Source organism: Microchirus variegatus, assembly GCF_963457635.1.
Source record: "Microchirus variegatus genome assembly, chromosome: 19".
NCBI classification, from domain to species: Eukaryota; Metazoa; Chordata; class Actinopteri; order Pleuronectiformes; family Soleidae; genus Microchirus; species Microchirus variegatus.
The window spans coordinates 10149244-10164591 of NC_139820.1; the positions used below are offsets into that span (position 1 = coordinate 10149244).

The 15348-nt window shown below is 41.9% G+C and overlaps 1 protein-coding gene across 1 annotated transcript; it reads left to right on the forward strand.

Moving 5' to 3' along the window:
• Positions 1 to 1033: 1033 nt before the first annotated feature.
• nherf2 (NHERF family PDZ scaffold protein 2) lies at positions 1034 to 10267 on the forward strand (the record flags this gene model as incomplete). Its single annotated transcript, XM_083905791.1, has 6 exons — positions 1034 to 1240; positions 2370 to 2687; positions 7151 to 7342; positions 8644 to 8797; positions 9794 to 9999; positions 10100 to 10267. The coding sequence occupies 6 exons, from the start codon at positions 1034 to 1036 to the stop codon at positions 10265 to 10267; spliced, it is 1245 nt and encodes a 414-aa protein (XP_083761917.1).
• Positions 10268 to 15348: the final 5081 nt, after the last annotated feature.

The window sequence follows — 15348 nt, forward strand, 5'->3', positions numbered from 1 at the left end:
TAGTTTGGACATTAAAAACATGCCCCAAATGGAAATAATGTCACCTAAATCTTGCATACTGGGCCTTTAAAGGCAGTGGTGACCCACAGCCAGTGCCTGTATATGAAGTTTAACCTCACACGTGGGTCTGCAGCACCGTTTGATCATTATACTGTCTCTCACACACACACACACACACACACACACACAGGAGCAGCTGTGGGACAAACTAACTGCCATCCTCACAAATATTTACCTCGTGTCTCATCTTTCCTGATTATTAACAACAACAACAACAACACACGCCCTTTTCGCCAAGATACTCATGTGCCACCAGGCCACAAAGGCGACAGGGGAAGCTTATGTTTCGTTTAAACAACATCAAATCCCCTTTTTACGCAACCGCCCCTTTGTTGATCTCCAGGCGGGACAGAGGGCGGACAAGGCAGATTTCCTTTCACCGGGTCACAGTCGCTGCTGCGTTTTCAACCGCGTGTCTCTCTGTGCCGTGGGAACACATGGCTCTGTGGCATCCGAGTGCATCCGAACTCACTTTATCATCAAAAATACACCCGATTTCCTTCAGCAGAAACGGTTTCAGCCACCCGGTTTGACGCTTGTCAGGTGTGCGCAGCGCAGAGATCAGTGGATGCGGGGGGGGCAGTGGCATCTGTTGTTGACGCCTCTTCACTCTCACCGGGGTCGGTCAGGACAGGACAGGACAGGACAGGAGGACACGCAATCCCAGCCGTGTTACGTGCGAAGGACAGTTCTGTAATCTCTGATCTCGTGGATTATCTTCAATGGACGGGGCTTAATCCCCGTCTGTGGGGCGTTTGGCTCTTTTACGCGCACTAAATGCGCACCGATTATGTGCGCTCAAACTTGACATTTCCGTTATGGATTAAACACTCGGCCTCGTTTGTTTGGGCAACTGTGGATTATTGAACTGGACTGGAATCATGTAAAATGGTGGTGTTAGATTAAGAGTTTCCACAGCAGCCGTTGACTCCCCTGAGACGCGTCGTTGACCCGCTTTCCTTCTATTGCTGGGATGGAGAGTGACATGAGACCCAGGCTCTGTTTCCTGACCAAAGGCCCGCGCGGGTACGGCTTCCACCTGCACGGTGAGCGCAACAGAGGCGGACAGTTCATCCGCACAGTGGAACCCGGCTCCTCGGCGCACATGGGCGGCCTGAGACCAGGAGACCGGGTAGTGGAGGTGAACGGGGAGAATGTGGAGAACGCGAGTCATCATCAAGTGAGTGGGCGACTCGATAAACAGAAAAATCGACATGTAAAGAAATCTTTGGTGGAGGCACGAACTCTCTGAGGCGCAAACAATAACTTGTAGACTTGTTGGACCACTTTTTCCTTTGCCCGAGGAGCAGGAGGGAGCCACTAAAATGGGTCAGTGTAGGGTTTGTGTAATGGGAATCACTGGGTTTCTTACATATATATTATTATATATAATATAATCTCAAACAAAGTTAACACAAAGAACACAATATCATAAAATAAGAAATATATGTTAGTTTTCAGGCGAGAATCTGGAACAGTTAAAGGCAGAGGCGATTCTAGAGTCTGTAGGGGCCCTAAGCAAAAATTCCCAGGAGGCCCTTCCTTCCAACCAGTGTTCATCACCATTATGTTACAAATAAACTGACACCAACGAAAAATGTATGAGTTCAAAATATTTTTGTTCTCGAAATGAATGAAATAACATGGAAAAACCTTGTAATTAAAGAGTATGTGAAAATATAAATGTAAAGAACAATAAAATACTGTAAATAGCTTTAAAAAAAACTTAGTTAAAAAATACATTACACTGTAAAGAACCCACATTATAAAACAATATAAATATATAGGACAATAAAATACTGTAAATAACTGAAAAAACATATATAAACTGAGTAAAAAAGATATGCATTACACTGTAAATAATCCTCTTCATTTTCCAACTTGCAGAATGATAACTTCACACAGGTTAACGTGAGGTGGGGCCCCTTTAGGGAGGTTTCCTACTGAGATGTCATTGCAAATCGCCCATTGTTGTTTAAGGGGGACGGGGATGCAGCTGTTCACTGCACATTTCAGTAAAAACAGCCCTAAGGCTCCGAGTGTTGGAGGGCCCCATATTGGATCGGGGCCCCAAGCAGTTGCCTGCCTTGCCTGTTCACAAGCTGCGCCTCTGGTTAAAGGGCCTCTATCAGATAATCTCAGAGTACAAATAGGATTATAAAAGATTGATTTAGATCTATTACATAATGCACCTTTAAGGTCAATTGGCAGCAGCTACTTTTTAAATGGAAGAAATCATGATACGTCGATCAAACCTCTTTACTCTGGTTTAACGTATGTTAACGCCACAATTTAATCCCATCATACAGGTGGTGAATTGCATCCGCGAAGTGGACTACCGCACCAGGCTGCTCGTGGTGGACAGAGACACCGATGACTACCTCCACAGCTGTGGCCTGGCCTGCACCGAGGACCTGGCCGTAGAGATGGGGACCCTGTCCCCGTGGCCTTCACCCAAGCCCACGCCGTCCTGCTCTCCGATACCCAGAGAGAACTCCCCTCTGTCGCTCAAACCCAACCACGCACACCTGTATCAACGCCGCGCCGAGGACTCACCCATTCACGTCATCATACAGGGCAAGGTCAAGAGGGCGTCGGTGACGTCGAGCACGACGACGGACACGGAGGTAAGAGCGAAGATCGCCACACGAGGCGCTAACTCTGTGGTCTCTGTGGTCGAGATAGATAGATAGATAGATAGATAGATAGATAGATAGATAGATAGATAGATAGATAGATAGATAGATAGATAGATAGATAGATAGATAGATAGATAGATAGATAGATAGATAGATAGATAGATAGATAGATAGATAGATAGATAGATAGATAGATAGATAGATTTTGACAATGGTTCAAATGCTAACATACAGTTGACAGTTGTTGAAAAGTTACACACTGCTGCTTTAAGATTGTGTGTGTGTGTGACTTGTGACACTGAGCATACACACCTGATGTTTGTCAAGGACTAATCTGAACTAATCTAACCGAGGGAGGATTCACTCTCACACAAGGAGGCTTTTCGGGGAGAGTCTGGCGGCTGAAAAATAGACCAAAACAGAACATAAACACAACTCTAGTGGTCCACCATGAATGTTCATGTTAGGAGGAGATAAAATGGACGAGAAGCAATAAAGAGGTTAAGAAAACAAGACAATTGTCTGTCTTAAACGGACACAGGATTAATCACAATTTTGTAACTTGATTCCTCTTGGGTAGAGATAATACCTACACAAAACGCAGGAGGAATCCAATTCCTTCCAGTTTAAAGTTTTCAATCCTTATATTTGGGACTCAGGAGGCCCTATGAATAGGCAAAGTGGAAAAAAATATGACTCCGTCATGTTTTTGTGGTCCTCCCCAGTCTAAGTACAGGAGATAAAACGCGCGATGTTGACTTCTGCACTCATTGCTACGTCACAATAAGACATTCCTGGAATTGTTGTCTTGCGGAGCTCCGCTTTGTCCCTAAAAAACGTGAGAGTGCAGGCGAGGGCAATAGTATCTGGAAGAGCGGAAGTCCGCAAAGTGTTCTATCTGCACAGTGCAGCACAGAGTTCTACACAAACTTCCAGCCTCAGAGGTTTTACATGTCCATTGGATACCATTTATATATGACGGCAATAATGATGGCTTTTCCAAATGCTAACTGGTGTTAGCTGCCGGAGCCTCAGTAACATAGTTTCCTGTGTCTCATTTGCATTTAAAGAGACAGGCACTCAAAAGCGAGCGTTCTGAACAGGGCTGTTTTGGCAGGGTGATTGAACTGCTGTGGTGCTTCATCCTTAAGGTGACACTTGTTCACTTGGTCCGAGGCTTGAAACTGCAACGTTAATTCTGCACTTTTTAGACCCACCCGTAGGGGGGCGGGGCCTCATTCCCAGAATGTTAACAGTGTCCACCATCTTTGCTAACAGTTACGCTAACAGGGTCAAGTGTCACTGGTGGGCACGTAAAAAAAAAAAAAAAAAAAAAGGATGATATTTCTCAACTCAGGGGAAACTGAGGTTGGTAAGCACAATTTTTCAAAAATTCTACCCCTATTCTAACACCTGCTTCGATATAATACGAATCCACAGTTTCATCCATTTATCACAGGTCATTCTTGTTTGAGCTGTTGAGATTCAACACCTTGGGCACTGAGCTGACAAAAACCAGCCCTGCTCAGCTGTCCGTGTCTGTTTTCCTGCCATAAACACTTCAGCTATTGTTTGCGCAGACTGAATAATCACTCTGGAAAGACAGTGCGAGACTGTTTGCACATATCAGAGGTGCAAAACCGCAAACTCACACCCCCGACCCCGAGAGTTGGCTTGATCCCCTACCCCCGATGTTTTGCATACAAAGTTATAAGAAGACAGATTAAACAGCAGTGTGAGAAGTTACAATCTCAGATTTCTGTCTGTCCGAAGCTTTTATTTTGACGGGTGGCTCGGCGCAATCTCAGCTAAACTGTCTTTTATTTTAGAGTTTTTATTTGTCTTTTTAGATAATTTATTGTACTTCTCTTATTTGTATTATATACAAAAGTTCAGTTATTTTTATTGTATACAGTGTTTTTATATCTGCATATTTATTTCTTGACTATACTGCCTGTTTTTTATCCAATCCAACTTTATTTGTTAAGCAATTTAAACAAACCACTGTAGACCAAAGTTCTACATAGTAAATAAAACCAATAATAAGTAAATAGTCAAAATTGAAATACAATAAAATAACATAACATGGATTAAATCATTTAAAGGTGCATTATATAATAAATCTAAAGCAACTGGCCATAAAATCCTCCTAATATGTCACAGAGACTCAGGAATAATGTTCATATAACAAACTGAACTCACCAACAACAACAGTACAGACAAAATATTTGCATTAAAAAAATATTTTGCAGACTGCAAATCATGTTTATGTTTTGAAATCATGTTTTGGCATGTGGCGCCACCTACCGCTGTCTACCAATCATTGCAGTCAGTAGAGTCTCAGCTGCCGAGCAACCACGTGTTGCCAGTAAGTCTGAACTACAATGGCGGAGAAAACAAAACCTAAAAGGCCTCAGTGTTTTGAATTTGAGTGTAGTAACTGTTTTTGGCTACATTCTTACATATGGCGCCTTTAAAGATCATAAAAACAACACAAAAAGGTTGTGCTGTGTGCCACTGAAATGAAATGTAATTTTGATGGAAATCCAAATGACAAATAAAGTCTGTCTAATTCTCAACAATTTTATCTGCTTTATTTCTTAAAACAGACTCCAAATGTCTGCTGGGAGCATCAGATTTTAATATAATTGTGTTCCACCATCAAGAGATTTGTTTGGTCTAAATGCACATAATTAAACATCCGAGGGCAGCTCAGTACGTATGATGCCGCAAAATCAAAATATGCGCGCGACACCTCTGACATCACGATGACATGCGGCCGCAGAAATGACCAGGCAACTGGATGCCAGAGATTGAGCCTAGTGTTTGGACTCCAAACAAAGCAGACCAGGATCTGTGTCAAGCGGGGGCTCACGTCAAACTGCCGTCTGTTTATCCACAGTCAGGGTAAATACTGGCTGTCCCTTGGATGGCTGTCATGACTCTTTCCCTTCCTTTTTTTGGGGGGAAAAGGGTTCAAATAAAACAAAAGCATGTGCAATAAAAGCAGCTCCTGTACATCATATATATATATATATATATATATATATATATATATATATATATATATATATATATAGTGCATACTCTCACAGACTCTGTAATACACTGTGAATTCCCCTGTTTTGGAGTTATATATAATAATAATTCCCAAGCTTAGTATCTTCGAGTGTCATCAGAAACTTTGATCAGCATCTTTTCATATGATTCAATTTCGAAAATAGTTTTTTTTATCCACTTTATAAAATCCTGGTAATATGTGTTTTTCTACACACCAATCAGGCATCTGTGGTTACCCATCACTTCAAAATCAAACTTTGATGCATCAACTGAATCTGACTTTAAAACTCAGAATTCTGACTTTATTCTCAGAAATCGAATTTAAAGTCTGAACTTCTTTGTTTAAACCCAGAATTCTGAGAATAAAGTCTGAATTCTGAAATTTAAAGTCTGAAATTCTGAGTTTAAACTCAGATTTCTGAGAATAAAGTCAGAATTTTGAGTTTTGAAGTCAGAATTCTGAAAATAAAGTCAGAATTCTGAATTTTAAAGTCAGAATTCTGAGAATAGAGTCAGAATTCTAAACCCTAATCCTCTTCCGTAGGTTAGGGTTGCCAGGTCTGTGAGTAATTATTTTTGGCCTCCAGGTCAACAGCTCTGATTAGTGAACCACTGTAGCACATTAATCCCAGGCCAAAGCTTTGTGCATCTTAATTTCTTTGCTTATTGTGCAAAAATTCAAACTCTCGCTCTCACACGTAATCTCTGATCAAGCCATTAACTTCTGTATCATTTGCCTCATGCTTGACATTCATCCGACTGTACATGTAAATACAGACTTTCAGCGTTGCATGCTGTTTTTATGACAGCAGACCCCCATGCACTGCCGCCTTACGTAACCAGCTACAGTGTTGACCGTCATCACGGTCGGCGGGCAACAAAATGAAACGCAGCCAGCGACCTTCCCTGTGTACGTGCGTTTTTTATATATACCGTTAATATTTGTGAAGAAAGAACAAGGAATATTAGAGCAGATTATTGCATTTTTTTGTTGGAAAGAGGCAACAAAATTTGACTAAATGTATCTCTAAGTGACCCCAAACTTTTGAACGGTAGTGTAAGTCAATCAGGTTCAGCTAAATCAGTCTATAATTGGCCATGAGGCTCTCGTCAATCTTATTCTAATGTCTCAGACTGATCCACTAAGCCCACTTATCTCAGCACTAAACCCACTGGATCATCCCACTTTCTCCAAGTACGCAGCACTCATTACAACACCCCTAGAAAGGTATTTGACAGCAGCTTCATTCATTGTCACCGCTGAAATTTTCCACATTATAGTTGTTGACAAGTACGTGTTTGAATATTTACACTCATGGCTCAACTTCAACTTTTATATTATTCCTATAAAATTCTCACCTTGTTCTTCTTGGTCCCGTTTGCCGTCGTAGCTGCAGCGGGAGTCCTCGCCCGAGCTGACGTCGGAACATCTTCCCCGACTGTGTCACGTGGTGAAGGGAGCGCACGGCTATGGCTTCAACCTGCACAGCGATAAGACAAAGCGTGGACAGTTTGTGCGATCTGTGGACCCTGGTTCAGCCGCGGATAGAGCAGACATCCGGCCCGGAGACAGACTGGTGGAGGTAGTTAGAAACAATTATTCAGTCTTGTACGGAAGAGGATTAGCGGCACACAGGAAAAAAAAAAATTCAAGACCTGACTTTAAACTCAGAATTTGGACTTTATTCTCAGAATTCGGACTTTGAACACAGAATTTGGACTTTATTTTCAGAATTCTGACTGTATTCTCAGAATTCGGACTTTATTCTCAGAATTCGGACTTTGAACACAGAATTTGGACTTTATTTTCAGAATTCTGACTGTATTCTCAGGATTCTGACTTAAAAACTCGGAATTCGGACTTTAAAACTCAGAAGTCAGACTTTATTCTTAGAAGTCTGATTTTAAAACTCAGAATTCTAATTTAAAACTCAGAATTCTGACTTTGAACACAGAATTCGGACTTAATTCTCAGAATTCAGACCTTAAACTCAGAATTCTAATTGTAAAACTCAGAATTCTGTCTATGAACACAGAATTCTGGCTTTAAACTCAGAATTCTAACTGTAAAACACAGAATTCGGACTTTATTCTCAGAATTCCCGTAGTTCTGAGTTTAAAGTGAAGGAACACAACGTACACAGATTCACAAGCTTTTAGGTGATGCTAACTTTTTATAGATCTATAGATTATCTTCTTCAAATGACAACGTGATGCCAAAAAAAACCCAAATACTCTCAAAAGTTCACAAAGACAAAGCTGACCCACCTGTCCAGTAGAAACAGCGCCACCACGGCATCACTTTGCAGACATTTCGGGCCTTTCAGTTGTCACCAGCGTTCAAAATAAAGTCTTGTTGAATTTAGCAAGCTAGCATAAGCTCTGCAAGCTAGCTACAGGCCTGTGCGCTCCACAGGTGATTTGATTTTTCTTTAATTCTGTGACAATGCATTAATGAGGAGGATTTTAAGCAAAAAATAATCTCCCACCCCACCTTTAATGTGAAAAAACAACACCACACTCCCCATATTCATTTGGTTTGTGCCCTTTCAAGTGTAATTGGATAAGAGCAGATTAGCTGGACTCAAGATTAGCGTGAGTGTGTGACTGAGAGGCTTTGCTCAAGGAGCTGAAGTAAGACCTGGGATAATGAATTGAATGGAGGTGTAGAGGAGGGCAGTGTGTTCCAGAAATGAGTCTCTGTTACCGTCTGTATGAAGTGTACAGTAAATACAGACAATATGTAACGCTGTGTCTTAACTGTTGTTTTGTGTCATAGCCTCTCACTAATCTGCTATCATCTATTTTCTATTTTTTTATTTTGTTTCTCCTGGATCATTTCTCTCCGTCATCGTCACTGCGTCCGATCCCACTGACGTCTCAGGTGAATGGGGTAAACATTGACGGCCTGAGGCACTCGGAGGTGGTGGAGATCATCAAAGAAGGAGGGGACGAAGTCCGTCTCCTGATGGTCGACCAGGAAACGGACAAGCTCTTCCACAGACTGGGGATAACGCCCACCATCAGCCACGTCAAAGGTCACCCAAACATTCTTGTACAACAGCCTTAATGAGGACATAATGCACTTCATAGCCTCTTACACTAACCTTTATTATTATTACAAACTAAACTGCCTCTTAACCGAAGGCTAACCTCAAACTTAGCATTTACAAAAAGTTCAAACGAGCAAATCTACTCTGAAGACAAATTAAAACAAACTTTTAAAAACAAAAAGTCACTTCCTATGGTTTATACATTTAATGTAAATACATACAAGCGCACACACACACTCTTAACTCTCTTGACATCGTCTTAAAGGGATAATTACGTTAAGTGTCATTCAATGAGGTGCTGACACATCGTCAGCAATCGCCAAGGACGACCCTAAGACGCCGATGCTCTGACTGAAAACATGGCTGTCAGTACTAATGCAACAAAATAAATAAAGAAAGGAAGCTAGTTTTATCCACGTTACAGGAATTTCCCCATTGTGGGACAATAAAGGTATATCGTGTCGTATCATATCGTAGAGTAACGTAACGTAACCTATCGTAATGTAACGCAACGCATCGTATTGTATCGTATCGTAACATATCGTATCACAATGTAACATAACGTATCGTAACGTATCATAACGTAACGTATCGAATCGCATTGCGATGTATTGTAACGTAACGCAACGTATCGTAACATATCGTATCGCAACGTAACGTAACGCATGGTATCGTAATGTATCGTAACGTATCGTAACGTAACATAACGTATCGCAACGTAACAGGCAAACTGAACTTTGCAACCCACTCACTCTCCTGCACCAAAGTTCATAGACAAAATCAGTGTTGTTTCTGCTCACAGATATGAGAGCTGCTCGTCAACTCCCGTCTCATTTGGGTAAATCCAAAGGAAGGATTTCAAACATCAAAGTCACAAAATAAAACATTTAATCTTCGACAGCTCCTGTATGCTGTGATGTAAAAATTGCTGATTCTCTCTACGGACCATCGCTTTAATGGTGTCTGTTTATCACCTCACAGAGGTCTATGTGGATGATTCGGCCACCTTCAGTGTCCCACCCACTCCTTCTCCGACCACAGACTCACCGATCATCAACGTCACGCTGACGGACTCCCCGATCACAGTGGCGTCTCCGAAGTCCCGCGCCAACGGGAGCTCGGCATCCCAGTCGTCCAGAAGCTCCACCACTCAGTCGGAGGTCAGCAGCTCGGACATGAGCTTCCAGGTGAGGCGTATGCGTGTGGTGACAGATAAGAGATACCAACACTGCCGCCTGGTTTAACGTGTGCCTAAACACACGCATGTTCTGTTTGTGTTCTCTTTAGGTCCCGGATGAGGATGACAGGCGTGTTTCGGACCCTTTTACAGAAAGTGGCCTACGTCTGAGTCCGACGGCCGCCGAGGCCAAGCAAAAGGCCTGCGCTAGCCGCACCAAGAAGAGAGCGCCGCTTATGGACTGGACCAAGAGGAAGGAGATCTTCAGCAACTTCTGACCTAAGGGAAAATAAAAACAGCAGGAGGAGGAGGAGGATGATGGTGTAGAACAAGGATTAATGCCATGAATCCTGACTTTAGGACTACATCATGGAGACGAGAGGTCATCATATTGGCACCCTATTCTTAAATTCTGTTGGGTATACAATATTTTAAGATATCATGTAGTATACGAACTATATATTACAGTATCTTTAAGGACAAGGTCATGTGTGAATGGTCTGGCAGACCATCAGTTGAGTCTGAAAGGAAAGCCCTGAAGGAACCATGGCAGATGACGGACTGGGTCCACAGGTTCCCGTGAAGCACTATAGAAGAAGAACGTTGGCCGCTCACTACACAGCGTCTCTCTTTATTCATATTTTCTGAGGCCTGAGCAGTGACCATGAATCTAGAGCTTCCATGCACTTGTGTTTGTGTATCAGTGATATGTTAAGCGTCTTTGCTGTAGATATGCTTCTCCGTTTACTAGGAGTTGCGTCGTCCTGCTGTAGTCGTCGCTGCGTTAGCGTCTCGTTTATCGTAGCCTCAGTGTAACCCATGAATGTAAACGCAAAGGCGTATATACGCGCGACCGCCTCACTGCTTCTTTAAACGTTAGCGATCGCTAAAAAGGACATAAATATTTAAATGACCATGGTACCAAAAAAAAAAGCTGATCACGTTTGCACCTGATGATTGAAACTGATCGCAGAGTGAAATAAACTTCCAGAACATGTATATGACGCCACAGTTAGTCAGGTTTGCTTATTCTTACAGAGGTCTATTACTAATGAATGAACTGAAATGACCTATCACTAGGCCTTGTTTCAATCAGAATGTGGTCTTCTGCTGCTGTGCATTCAGAGATGCTCCTCTGCTTACTTTGGTCGCAATGAGTAGTTACTCTTACGGAGTTGCTATCATCTCAAATCAGTCAACAATCAACAAGGGTTGCTAAATCTAAATATCTAAAGTTGCCAGTGATGATATCTGCCCTTGATTTTATGACTGGAGTGCCCAAAGTCCCACTTTCAGCCATGACTGACAGTGCAGCACAGAGTTCTACACAAACTTCCAGCCTCAGAGGATTTACGTGTCCAGTGGATACCATTTATATATGACGGCAATAATCATGGCTTTTCCAAATGCTAACTGCTGTTAGCTGCCAGAGCCTCAGTGACGCTGATGTAGTTTCCTGTGTCTCATTTGCATTTAAAGAGACAGGCACTCAAAAGTGAGCGTTCTGAACAGGGCTGTTTTGGCAGAGTGATTGAACTGCTGTGGTGATTCATCCTTAAGGTATTTTGACCAAGCATGTCACAGACATGTTCATTAGGACACCAGGGAACTAGGGTATAATACATCTACTTCAAGTTGTTAAACATCCAACACAGTTTGCTTCCCCAAAAATGTACTATTACGCCCCCTGCTGTTCAGGAGGAATAAACGCAGAAATGACAAATTCATATATTAGCTCCCACAATTATTTTGCTTTTTTAAATATCTACTGTACATCTAAATCCGAAAATGCAGGCACCTTTATCCGAGTGCTCGGTTGCCAAATCACAGAGTTTTCCGGGTTCTAGTCTTGTCAAAAGCCACGAGTGATCTCCGTGGATTGCAGAGGCGGAGCTAGAGGAGAGGCAGTGGTGCCACTGGACCCCCTGAAATCTGATTGACATGTCACGGCATGCTAGAGATGAACAAATTCATCTTTATCGTCAGTGGAGCCCCCTGAAATAGCCTTGGTCACCGCAAAGATGTTTCAATCAGGCTTTGGACTCTAGGCCCCTTATCTCCAGTGAAGGACAATCTAAACACTGGAGCATACCAAGACATTTTGGACAATGCTAACGTTTCCAACCTTGTGGCAACAGTTTGAGGAACAGTCTTTTCTATTCCAGCATGACTGTGCACAAAACAAGGACTATAAAGACATGGTTTGAAGAGTTTGTTAGTAGAAGAGCCCTGACCTCAACCCTAGGTCTTCTCGTCCAACATCAGACCTCATAGATGCTCTACAGACTGAATGGACACCAAGCCACATCATGAGGAAAGTCCTCATATTTTGCAGACTGCAAATCATGTTTATGTTTTGAAATCATGTTTTTGCATGTAGCGCCACCTACCGCCGTCTACCAATCATTGCAGTTAGTAGGGTCTCAGCTGCCGAGCAACCACGGGTTGCCAGTTACGTCAGAAAACGAAACCTAAAAGACTTCGGTATCTTGAATTTAGTTACCGTTTTTGGCCACATTCTTACATATGGCACCTATAATTTGCCTTGAACACACACACAAACATCTACTCGGCCATGAACAAAAGGCCAAGTAATGACACCTACAGCGAGAACAGGAAAAGCCTGTTCATATCACTTTATAGAGATGCCATTAATCAGGGATGTGCACCATGAATGCATATATCGGATATTATCCTTGTCTCTTGTGTCAGTTTTATCTCTCTGGAAACAATGGCCGCTTTGTTGCAACATTTTCTATCAGATTAACGTCTTTCTTTTTTCTTCTCGTGCACATTTGAGGGTGTTTGTTTTGGCTTTTCCAAAAAAAAAACTGGGGCGATAAAGTGATAACGGGGTATGTAAGGATGAGACGGCGACACAGAAATGAGGATTTTTCTCTCTCCCCTGAACTTAATCCGCCTCGGCTCCACCCAAAGCTTCGGGCTAAACAAGTAAAGAGCGAGGTAGGGACGAAAAGATGATCTGCATTGTAACAGAAGCCTGTAATTATGTCGCCGGGGATGAATGAGATTTGTGACTGACCTGCAGCTCACTTGGCATCGGGAGCATCTGTGGAGACCGAAGCAGGTGAGTCGAGAGATGTTTACTTTGGCTCTGTTTTCAGGGCAGAATTTGAGTGCAAAAACAAGAAATATAACAACTCCATTGATGGAGTCTTCACAGTAGTGAAAGAAAACCATTACCTTTTCCCCCAGCCAGTTCATATGAGAAAGACAGTAGCACAGTAACCATAAAACCCAACGTAAACACCAAAAAACATGGAAGATTTGCCAAAAACATGACCAAAAATTATGCTTTTTGAGCCAAGAATTGTCCTCACAACCATAGAAAGACACACACACACACACATTCTCTGGCCACTAATAAAGACACAGCTGGTCAAAGGTCAAGGTGAATTACGCCTTCATTTCCTCTCACCTCCTAACAAAACTCCTCATACCGCTCATCCCCAGCCGGATTCCTGAGAGAAACAAAAAAAACAAATCTAAAATCATATCATAGGCTCAAAAACATTTTATTTCCATTTCCACCTTCAAAAAAGGGGGGATCACAACTGGTAATCCACAGAGCAAAAAAAACAAACAATAGTTATCAAAGTTTTTTTTTGCCAAATGCAACAATATCATGCTCTTTATTGTTTAAATAGAATTTAGAAAAAGATTTAAGTCCTCTCCTTTCATCACTCCTCATTGTTCCCATCTTTTTTTTGTCGATGTCTCCCTTCCTTCAAGCTCATTCATCAGTCACTAAAAAAGTTGACGACTACGGCATCGTCCAAAGAAAAATGTTCACTGACCTTTTTAAAAAAAAAAACAAACAAAAAAAAAAACATCAGATACTTGAAATTAAAAAAAACAACAAAGCAAACGTACAAGCGTTGAACTAAGAGAGCGTGGAAACGGAGGTGGAGCGAGGTGGGGGGGTTCAGATTGTCGTCGTGTCTGCGGTGGTTCATCGTGATTGGGTTTGATTATCTCAGAGGTCACAGTCGAGGTCAAATAGTACCAGTCTGCTTCCACATGTTTACATGACGGGAAAAACAGCAGCTGAATATCAATGAACACTGTAGTTAATCTGGCTGGCTAACTCCTTGTTATCCTGTGATTTAGTTCTTCCAGTGACCCTTTTAAGTGCCCGTACTTTATCGCATCATCATGATGCACATACTTTTTCCCACTTATTATGGTGTGTTGTTAAGATACCACTGACTATTGCTCTTTGGCAGTGTCCTAGCTCGTTTTTAAATGTATTGTAAGCTCTCCTCTCACTGTGAACTGAGGTGTGTTGGTGTGTAAAGGGCGATCACTATACTTTGACACACACACTTAAGTAGAGTGAAAACAGAACATGCACACGTACTAAATGTAAAAAAAACTCATCGGCACCCCTTCATCAGAAACGCTATCCGAACTATCCAGAACATGCTCGTAGGCCAAAGAACGGAACACGTGCACACGCATAATCATGCAGGATCACACACACACACACACACACACACACACACACACACACACACACACACACACGCCTCATCAATATGGCAAGGTTAGTCATTGTAAAAGTGCGGATTAGTCGCAGTTTCACAAAGTTGTTTTTATTTGCCATTTAGTATTGGGATGTTTTTTTTGCCAGTCAAAGACACTTAATTTCACAGTGCAACACAGTATGACAAACACTGACATTAGGGTCAAGACATATCATATGAGTGAGGTTAAAAAAAATGTCCATACAAAAACAAAAAAAACTAAAAAGTGCAAAAAAACAACAGAAACAAACACGGAAAAAAAAAATACTATTATTCAAAACTTTTTTGTTGTTGTCGTTGTTGCGTTAATTGTGCGAATTTATGTCCATTATAGAAACAAATGTCATCAGTAGCAGCCAAAAGAAATAAAAAAACAAACAAAAAAACAAAACATAATATGGACCAGTTTTAAAACATTATAAAGATCACAATGACATTGCCAATCACTGTTTTTACTTAAGATATCATTATGGCATCAAATGGATATCAGTACACATGTAGACATAAACGCACACACACGCACGCATACATACATACATACATACATACACTTGGTCACAGTTAACAGGCGCCAAGGACATTGTGGTGGAGTCAAGTTTTTAGCTTGGTACCATGATCAAAACAATACATAACTTCACTGTTAGCAGAGAATGCCGGAGTGCACGTGCACCCACACACAGACACACATGCACACGCACGCACACATAACCTCAAAAGAGACAACCAACGATGTGATTTTTCCTTTCCCCTCTGGTGAGAAAACAAATGTGTTAGCCCTAATCCTCCCTTCTAGAGGAATGGTTTCCGTGAAG